This window comes from Protobothrops mucrosquamatus, unplaced genomic scaffold (assembly GCF_001527695.2).
Source record: "Protobothrops mucrosquamatus isolate PMUCROS unplaced genomic scaffold, P.Mucros_1.0 scaffold_149, whole genome shotgun sequence".
NCBI lineage: Eukaryota > Metazoa > Chordata > Lepidosauria > Squamata > Viperidae > Protobothrops > Protobothrops mucrosquamatus.
In genome coordinates this window covers 422,400-433,092 of record NW_015386225.1, presented here as the reverse complement: position 1 = coordinate 433,092, position 10,693 = coordinate 422,400, and the positions used below count along the sequence as shown (strand labels likewise).

At 36.0% G+C, this 10,693-nt stretch overlaps 1 protein-coding gene across 1 annotated transcript in view; it reads left to right on the top strand.

Moving 5' to 3' along the window:
• TIAM1 (T cell lymphoma invasion and metastasis 1) overlaps positions 1-10,693 on the top strand; it is a 98,707-nt gene that overhangs the window by 33,266 nt on the left and 54,748 nt on the right. Inside the window, exons 4-5 of the mRNA XM_015819409.1 lie at positions 2,527-2,699; positions 10,431-10,664. Of these exons, the coding sequence (XP_015674895.1) occupies positions 2,527-2,699; positions 10,431-10,664 (407 nt within the window). The remainder of the gene's footprint in view (positions 1-2,526; positions 2,700-10,430; positions 10,665-10,693) is intronic.

The following is a 10,693-nucleotide window of genomic DNA, read 5'->3' as shown; positions in this document are numbered from 1 at the left end:
TGCAGGTGTTAAGCTAGTAACATGGTGGTTAAGTGAATCTGGTTTCCCCATTGACTTTGCTTGTTAGAAGGTCTCAAAAAGTGATCACATGTCCATGGGATGCTGCAACAGTCATAAGTGTGAAAAACAGTCATAAGTCACTTTTTTCAGTGCCCTTGTAACTTTGAGCTGTAGTATGTTGAGACCTTTGCTTGCATTACAGCTGAGTCCAGAAAAACTGATCAGCTATGGCCAGTTAAGGATTGGAGAGAGCAGTGATTCGTTTAACCCAAGCAGTGTGCAGGAAGAATGTGATAGTGTGACACAAATAAACCCAGCCATCTGGAGAGAAAGAAAAGGGAAAGGATGATTAGAAAAGAGGTATTAAAGTGTGACTCAGATTGGATTACTGAGGTTTAGTAAAGTCAGTATTTAAGCTTTGAAATGAACAACTGCTGTGTTTTGCTGACAATTTTCTGAGGTCTTGGGTTAACCTGGTAACTGTATAACTTGAAAGTAGACAATATACATTAAATTGAAAAAATGATCTGAAACTCTGAAACTAATATAAACTTTAATTGCATCCTTCCAAGCTATAAGCATCTAGCCTAACTGAAAAATTGGGGTTTGTTTGTTTTTTAACTTGAAACTGATCATTAGCTAAAATATTATGCTAGTGTTTGTTCCCTTTCAGTGAGGTTAGATCAGGCCACAACTTTTTTTTCCAGAAAATTCTCATTATTTACTTTAAGTCAGCTTGGGCTATATGTTTCAAGGGTGTGTATCTTCTTTTGCACATCTAATTACCCCCAAATGATTTTGTTTTAGGAACCAGTGATTATATCTGCTGGTTCTCTCATTATTTGATTTCATTTATAGAAAGGCAGGACAATATTACTTGTGCAGATGGGTAAAAAAAAAGGTTATTTAACTTATGAAAATACATTCTATTTCCCCTTGCTAACTCTGACCAAATGGGCTCTAGTCCCAAAAAATTAATGACAATCAAGAGGTGTATTAAAGAGATATAAGACTCCTTCAGTATTATGCACACATGCTTTTCATCTATTTTCATCTATTCTATCTGCCAGTGTAATGTAGATTTTTAAATTAGGATAATAAGTCTGACTCAGATTCCTTTCCCCACATGAAGTGGCTTTATCTTTGCTTAATAGTGGCATTCCCTTTTATGCATTCCTTTGCAATTAGATACTCCTTTGAGGATCAAAACTGTATCAGGTTAATTTATTTCCAAAGAAAAAAAGAACTCATGAGAAATCTTAAATAATTGTTTCACGGAAGACTTTTGTTCTTTATATTTCTCCTCTTCCTTTTGAGGATTTCATCCACTCCATCCAACATGACTTTCTCAGACTTCTACTTCCTTTCCATCCATTGACTTGTTCTTCTTTCATATACATGTTTTGCAATTAAGTCCTCATTCATATACTCTGTGTGACCAAGCCATTTCAATGTGCTTATTTCATACTGGTCACTCACTTCTATACAATCCACATTACTTTCATATAATAAAGTGGACAGAGGTGCACTGTTATGCAGAGCCCTCTTTACTTATGGACAATCATTTCTTACAACAAACCACATTGCTATCTTTCTATTAAATCTTAAAAAAATTAAAGTTTTCTATCTTAATACAGCATCATCTGCATACAAAAATGTAATGCAATCATAGCATTCTTTTATTCATAAATTTGTGAAGTAATCAAGAAAGTCATGCACATGTCAAGCTCATGGCAATTGTTTTAACTCAAATGCAGGGTTCCCACAAAGGTTTTTTTTAAGCAAATATGTTGCATGTATCTCAGGTTGTTGAGATGTAGAGAACAAGACTGTCTCTAAATTAGATTTAAGCTTGCATAAAATAGTATTAGGATGCTCAGTGTAAAATTGGGCTTTGTTTGAATCTTTTCCTACTGCCCCAAATATGGCATTACCATTGTCCTTACTATTCTGAAAGAATGCTACTTGTGGTCCAGATATTGAAACTGGTAACATAGTTTCTATATTGTACTTTATGCATCCCTGTATTACTAAAAGTGTTATGTGAAATATGATTATTGTTACCATGTATGCTGAAAATTCTGTTAATACTGGTCATTATATTGTCAAACTGACATTAGCTCTGAACAAAAGGTGGGGAATCAAGATATTGGTGATTTTTAAGTTTGTCAAAAATTCAAGTTTTTAGGGGAAACACTCTCAGTCCATAGAAGGCGGAACATGCTTGGTGAACATGGAACACTAATTGTTGATTGAATAGGAATGGCAAATACTGTATATATATTATAATGCATGAAATGGAACATACTGAAACAGGACATGGCTAAGTGAATGAAATAGTAGATATACACAATCCACAGCAGAACATACTTGCTTGCTTATTTATTTATTAGAACTTGTACAGGCTATTATTTCTATTGTTTCATCATTCTGAATGCTGGCATTACATAAATCTGAACGATATTGTGTTAGCTGTATTATCTTGTTAGATGCATAGGTTGCTAATAAGTTGCTGTTTTTCTCAAGGTTGTACTTTATTCTTCTATGAAAGTGATGGCAGATCTGGGATAGACCACAACAGCATCCCAAAACATGCAGTCTGGGTGGAAAACAGCATAGTGCAAGCAGTACCTGAACATCCAAAGAAAGATTATGTCTTTTGCCTCAGCAATTCTCTTGGAGATGCATTTCTCTTTCAGGTTAGTTCCATCCATGTTGTTGTGGCTGCTGATGCTGTTGATTTCCTTCTTGACCATATCCTTCAGAGAAAGCCCTGGATGATACTTCAGCAGTTGAAGAGGGCACCTAATTATTGACCTGCTTAATTACTTATAACTGTATAAATTATAATCACTATTGATATTTAGGGTTTTTCCTTTATTCACTACCCAGAGTTTCATTGCATAGATAAGTGGTGTAGATAAATAGATATCATAGATAAATGTGGGTTCATTTTATAAATTAGGCTCATCCGAAATACATAGTGCTATGATATAACCAAATGCTGGGGAACTTTATGCAATTTAGAGCTGATAGGAATTTGTTTCCAGGTTGTTCTTTTTTTTTGCAAGACCAGACTACATCATACCATTCCATGGTTATCCTGTGATATATTTGGGGCTCATGTCTTCCATAATAGTATTAGTAGTAATAATAAACAAACAAACAAACAAACAACAACAATAATAATAATACCTTATTCACAACTGCCTATATACTCAAACATTACCTTAACAGTTCTTAGGTCCTTGATTAGGACTTGAACTGTTAAGTTTTTACCAGTCCTAGACTGTGAATTGAATTGAAGACTAAATATAGGGAGTCCCCAAGGTACGAGCCTAATAGGCTCGTAATCGCCAAATGAATCAGACTCAATATTACAACATTTTAAAATCAAACTTATTAATTGAATCAAATGGGTCATTAAACGAACAAAGATTTGACTTACTATTTCCTCCAATGGCTGCCTGAACTGAGAGACTTTTCCTGCCGCTGCTGCAGGCTGTTTCCGGCCACCAAACAGCTGTTTCTGGTTTCAGTAACTACAATACTGTACACTGCCTCCTAAGGAGGCAGCAGCCTTTTTTAAAAAAAAACCCCATTTGTTACTAGACAGCTCAAGCGTCTTCAGAGGGGTGGTGGTGGAGAACTCTACAATTGCAGCTGCCACTAAAGTAATTAGCTTTAGCGTCTCCAGGCAGGCATGCAGGGAAATGGGGATGGAGTTTACAGAACTGTTGGCTTGCAATAGTAACTGAGATGGAAGGGACCTTGAGGTCATCTAGTCTAACCCACTGCTCTCACAAGAGAGTACAGTATTGTACTATATTTCTGATAAATGCCTATCCAGTCTCTTATTAAAAGCCTCCAGTGAGGAAACACCCACAACTTCTGGAGGCAATTTAAATTTAAAACCTTTTAAAAAAACAAACAAACACTGCCCCTGATCAGCACAAGCCTCTCCAGGCAGAATCTCTGGTGGGTCTGTGCTAGGGAGAGGAGGCAGCAGCAGTCACATGCTATAAGTTTCGGGCAAACGCAAATAAACAATCTTGCTAAGTACTGTACTTACAAGCACAATAAAAAGCAGAGCAGTTCCCAAAGTGATTACAAACAATACAATACAATACAATACAGTACTGTACTGTACTGTACTGTACTGTACTGTACTGTACTGTACTGTACTATACTATACTATACTATACTATACTATACTATACTATACTATACTATACTATACTATACTATACTATACTATACTATATAGTAGAATATTTTAAAATACTTACGGGAGTAATTCTAGCTCTCTACAGTAGTCCTCAAGCCCAGCAAGCAGCAGATCTTCCATGCAGCTCCAGGAAAACAAAAACAAACGGTCCTGCCTGCTGCAATAATCACCGGATCTTGTTTGGCCATGTGACCAGGCACCAAAAACAAAACAAAAAACCACCCACTTCCGGTTTCTCATAGGCCTGAACCAACCCAGGCAAGTCACAGAGTTAAAATGGCTGCCACAGCAGCCAACACTGAATCCAAGTCACATGGCTACAGAGGCCTGTTTTTGATCGCAATTTTGAATTTCTAATGTATACCGTTTCTGAATAACCTCATTTTTGTGAAATCTCGCTAAATAAACGCTCGTATCAGGGGGGTTACCTGTACTAACAATAACAACAATAATAATAATACATCAAGAGAGTGAAAAAGATCTTAAGATACTGGACTGGACTCAAGCAGAACTAAAAGCAATAGATAGGAAGACCAGAAAAATAAATGAATCATGCCTTCATCCTTGCAGCGACACTGATAGACTGTACCTACCAAGGCAAATAAGTGAGCATGGAATGTTGCAAGTGCATCAGATGGTTGAAGAAGAAAAAAATTGCTTTGGAAGAATATCTGAAGGACAATGTTGAAAATGCACTGAAGTTAGTACATCAGGAAGGCTTACTGACTACTGGAGAGACCAAACTGGCCTACAAAAAAGACCAAATGCAGAACAGAATGGAAGCATGGGAAGACATTACATGGCCAGTACATTAAAAAAATAGCAGGGAAAGCAGATAATAACAAGACCTGGCAATGGCTAAGAGCAGGAAAGTTGAAGAAAGAGACACAAGACCAAGCCTTAAGGACAAATGTATACAAAGCCAGAATTGAGAAGACAGCAACAGACAGTAAGTGACTCCTATGCAAAGAAATAGTGGACCACCTGGTAAGCTGTTACAAGAAGATTGCACAGACTGACTACAAGCAGTGACATAACAAAGTAGCAACAATGGTATATTAGAAGATCTGCAAGAAATATAATTTGCCTGCAAGCAAGAACTGGCGGGACCATAAACTAAAGAAAGTCATAGAAAATGAAGACATTAAATTGCTCTGGGACTTTAGAATTCAAACAGACAGGCATCTCCCACATAACACCCCGGAATTAACAATTGTTGATAAGAAAGACAAAAAAGTCTGGATAGTAGACGTGGCAGTGTCTGGAGACAGCAGAATAGAAGAGAAAGAACTGGAGACGATAACAAAATACAAAGACCTACAAATAGAAATAGAACGACTGTGGCAAAGGCAAGCAAGGGTACTACCAATAGTAATAGGTGCCTTGGGTGCAATCCCAAAACAACTGGAGCACCACTTGGACACCATTGGCAATGACAAATTTGCCATCAGTCAACGATCCTGCAACGATATCTGTAACACCACAAAACATCCAGATCTACCTATCCCAGGTCCTTGGTAAGGATTCAGTAGGTGGTCAAAAATGCCAAACCCAGTCTGAACATCTGGCTGACTGTGCGATGATCAATAATAATAATGTTGGACCTCAAAAGTGTAGAAAACATGTATTTAATACCTACATTTAATATATGGGGAAACATAACATTAGAACCCATAAAATATTTTACTGCAGTTCTATAAACACTACTTGGGGATATTGTTTATAACTCTTCCCTGCTCTGCTTTCAAGTATGCATATATCTTTTGCATCAAAGAAAAAAATTGCCTAAAGGCATCATAAAATATTTTTTTTGTAAAGGTTTACTTTTTTAGATGGAGAGATACTCTCCTATTAAAGAATAGGTATAGCACTGTTTTTCCAACCAGTGAGCAATTTCAATTTGTGCATTTGCCAAAAATCTCTGGATACTGCTGAAGATTCTGAAATACTGAGTTGGGGTACTAATTCATGTGGGTTTCAGCCTATTTGATTTTTGCATAGCCTGCATGAATTGAGGAGCATCCTAGAGCTGACATTCTTCGTTTTCTGCATATTTATACTTGTGCTCATGCATGTCTTAGCAGTTTTCAACTCTGCTGACCAGTATGTCCTTCTGAGCTGGCTGGTTGGGGATTGCATGAACTGTTTTATAATAGTTCTCGTCCTATCTCTGGGATCAGTTCCAGTCATGAGGGTAAGGGAGAGATTGCTCCCTAGAATCCTCCTTTATGGGATGCTTCAGGTTCTGTTTTCTCTCTCATCCCTTTCACTATCTACATTCAATCACTCTGCTGATTTGGGGTTTGGTATCATCAATATGCTGATGACACCAAATTATATCTTTTGACCCTGGGTTAGCCAAGTGATACTGTCAAGATTTTGCCCCAATGCCTAAAGACCGCGATGGGATGCAACCATCTCTGATTCACTTCTACCAAGTGATTTTGAATTTTGGGCTGCCCAGACTTGGGGATATTTCATCTCTAACCTTGTACTTCACCATTCAAGGATAGGGTGCCATTTGAACTAAACTCAGAGCTCCTGCTCAATGAGCAAGTGGCAACTGTGGCCAGGTAGAACTTTGCAAGGCTTCATCTGGTGTGCCAGTTGCACCCTTTCCTAGATCAAGGGAGCCTTTAGTCAGTTATGACTTACTTACTACAATGTATTCTACATGAGGCTGCCCTTGAAGATCACCCAGAAGTGTCAACTGATCCAGAAGATAACATTGAGGGCAGTGATGGGCATGTCTTGGGATATTCATGTAACCCTTTGCTTTGCAAGCTGCGCTAGTTGCCAGCTAGTTTGCAGATATGATTCAAGGTGTGATTCAAGGTGCTTTGTCATTACCCTACAGGGCAATGACAGGGCAATGTTCATCCAGGCCTTTGGCAAGGATGGCGAAGGATGAGAAAAGTCCCCTTTGGATTGCATGGTTTTATTTTGTTTCTGCTTTTTACCATCTTTACTTTTCTTTTTTCCCCTCTTTTTTTCTTATTTTTAATTTGTAAATTATCAGGATACTGTCAATCATGTGGTATATACATGTATTTAATATATTACTGTTAGTAATTATTATTTTTATTATTATATTGCTAAGGAAGATTAGTAGTGAAGGGCAAAGTATCCTTCAGTGAGTTTATTTTTGTTTCAGTGAATTTGCCACTTATGTACCAATCTTATTCCTAATAAGTCTGTAAAGATACAAAATGTTTTCAAAAAGAAGGTTAGAAAACAATGGGCCAGATAGCTGTTAAATACATAGGGGCCCTCCTAGTGCTAAGCCAATTATAATGTTTTGTTTTAATTATAAAGTCATTTCCGTCACCGGTATATCTATCAGGCCTTCCTTCCCTCTCTTTCTCCTAAGATTTAGGAGAGAAATTGTGGGTAGGAAGAAATATATAAATATAACACATTATGGTAGAATTAATCTGCATATTATTATACCTCCCCAATTTTGATTTGTAAAAATTTATAAAAAATATGCATTATAATTTAAATGTAATAATCTACCTTTGCCCACATAATTCATGAATATTTACAATAGCATATAAATAGTATCAAGTAGCATATAAAGTTAATACAAAAGTCTTATTTATGAGATGTTATTGTTTATTATTTCAGATATAAAGATCCTTGGCCATTTTCATCTCATTCAGGACTTCAATATGTAGCAGAAACTGCTGATGAAACTAAATGCAAACCAAAACTGTAAAAAATATTGCTACTTAGCATAAGCAAAGAATAGATGTTATTGTGGGTTCAGAGGTAACTTTGAAGAAGGCACATAATAGTAGTTACAAAAGCATCAAAGAAGGAAAGACTGGAGGAAGTGAGGAAGAGACTCAAGCTTGTCCTTCCTTGACTCTCTTTAGCATAAGAAGGAAGGAGAAAGAAACACTGTCAAGATTCTGTTGTTATATTACATAACAGTGACATTGAGCTTGTATAGTTCTTCTGGTGTCTATTTCCTGACCTACCTCAAAGAACTGACACAATTTTTGCTGCCTTGCCTCCAAATATACTCCTACTGATTTCCACTTTAGACAGGCAGCTACCATGGATACCTGCGCGGATCCATTAAATTTGAAAGACATCTGGTGTTAATCAGATGCCTGTGACATCTTAAAATGGCATGCTCATGTTTCAGGTACATACATTTCTTTATAAGGTTTTACATTTCTTTTGGAGGCAGAATAATAGAAAACTAAATTCTGCTTAGTTTGTAATAGCTCAACCCTCCTACTTCACTTAATTCTGAGACAACTTAAATAATAGTTACATTCCCTTTCTGTCACTGACCAGTCAAAACACTGATCACTGAATTTTTGATGCAGTAAAGCATTGTAATTTAAACTTCACTTACAGTTGTCAATATCCAATGTCAACCAGAATTGTTCTGGCTTTTTCCAGCTAATGAAGCTTGTTATGTGCTCTTTCTATAGTTATTCCATATCAATTCACCTAAAACAGCTATTGTTATTATAGTTGGTCACACAGTCAGCCAGATGTTTAGACTGAATTTGGCATTTTTATCCACCTATCGAGTCCTTCCCAAGAACTTGGCTTGTCATATTGTTGTTATTATTTCCCCATTATTTAGCTTGTTTACTGAAGGTTATTACATATTTAAATATGAATAAGGAAGTATGTGGGCAACAGACTATGTTTCTAGAAATGGAGACATTAGTCAGTGAAATATTTTTTAAAATATACAACAGGTGAAAGAAAAGTGACGAAAGAGTTAATAAATATTAGTATGTAGTTAACAGATTTCTGGGTAGGACTTTGAATCTTAGTTATTTGTAACATTTTGCGTGTGTAGATCTTAAAAATAGATCCAGGAATAGACCCTCTGTTCCCTTTTTTACACGCATGATCTAATTGCAAGTTTTCTCATGCATCTTCCAGTTATGTCTGCACCCAAATTAAATATAGTTAAGGGTTACAAGAACTTACCCTTAACTGAAGATTTAGAAAGGGGTTTCAAATCTCATACATACATCTTTTCATTTTTTTTAATGGCAGTGATATAATGCTGGAAGACAGTAGCCAGGGGATAAATTTATGGAAATTTATTAACCAAGCAATTGGTTCTTCATTTTAACTGCAACTTATTTATTTATTTCTTTTATTTTCCATCCACCTCACTCTGTGGGAGCTCCCACCCTCTGGAATGAACTGCCCCCAGAGATCAGGGTGTTCCCTGATCTCCCTTCCTTCCGCCGCGCCCTTAAGACATGGTTATTCCAGCTTGCAGGACTGGCCTAGGGGAAATTTTTAGAGGGGGTTTTAATTATATTTTAATTAGATCACAGTTAAATATTTCCTTTTTAATTAATTTTTAATCTTGTAATGTTATCTGTGTATTTTTACTTGATTGTTAGCCGCCCTGAGTCCGCAAGGAGAAGGGCGGGATATAAATGTAATAAAATAAATAAATAAATAAATAAAATATAATAGATACAGTATTCTGAAAAAATAATAATAATCTAGCTAGCTAGAAGTGGTTGTTCAGTCCTGAGCTCTATTTTAAGGGCATTTAAAATCAAATTTTGTTCATTTCTCAACCTTCCCAGGAAATAAAACGGGTAAATCGTTTTATCGCTGTGTCAGGGACATAAGCATTTCTTTTTATACATCTAATTTCTATTGTGCTTCTATTGGTTTCTTCTTCTTTTTCCTGCTTCTTCATATTTATTACTAACTATTGTGGTAGCAATGGTGGAGATAAATGCCTATTATATAATAAAGTCATATAGATCTAATAAAACTCTTCATGTCACTTATTCTTTGATGTGGGTTATTCTGTCAATTAGTTGTTTCATAATTTAATTACAAAGCTGATAGAGTTATTATGGAATATTATGATCATTTATAAAGTTGCTAAATGATACTAATATTAATATTTAGTTTTTATTATTATAAACAAATAGTTATGCTATAAATATTTACTTGCTGCCTCTAAAACGCTAGTCTAAATCATTGAATATTCCTTTGGGGATGTTCTAGGAAGCTTTCTTTAACACAATGATTCTTTAGTTTTAATGACACATTCTGCAGTTGTTAGTTTTGGTTCTAATGCTAAATACAAGGTGATAAAACAACATGTTCACGAATATCTACAAAGTTTACTGAAGCAGAATCTTTTAAAACAGCTTATATTAAACAAGATGCTTCTGGCCTCTCTATTTTATAGACTTCTAGCCAAACAGAATTAGAGAATTGGATCACAGCAGTTCATTCTGCTTGTGCCACAGCAGTAGCACGACAACACCACAAAGAAGATACTGTGAAACTGTTGAAAACTGAAATTAAAAAACTGGAGCAGAAGATTGATATGGATGAGAAGATGAAGAAAATGGGAGAAATGCATTTCCTGAGCTTGTCTTCAGTTAGAGACTCTAAGAAAAAGAAAACGATTCTCGATCAGGTAGTTTTACTTTAATGTATTCAATATGC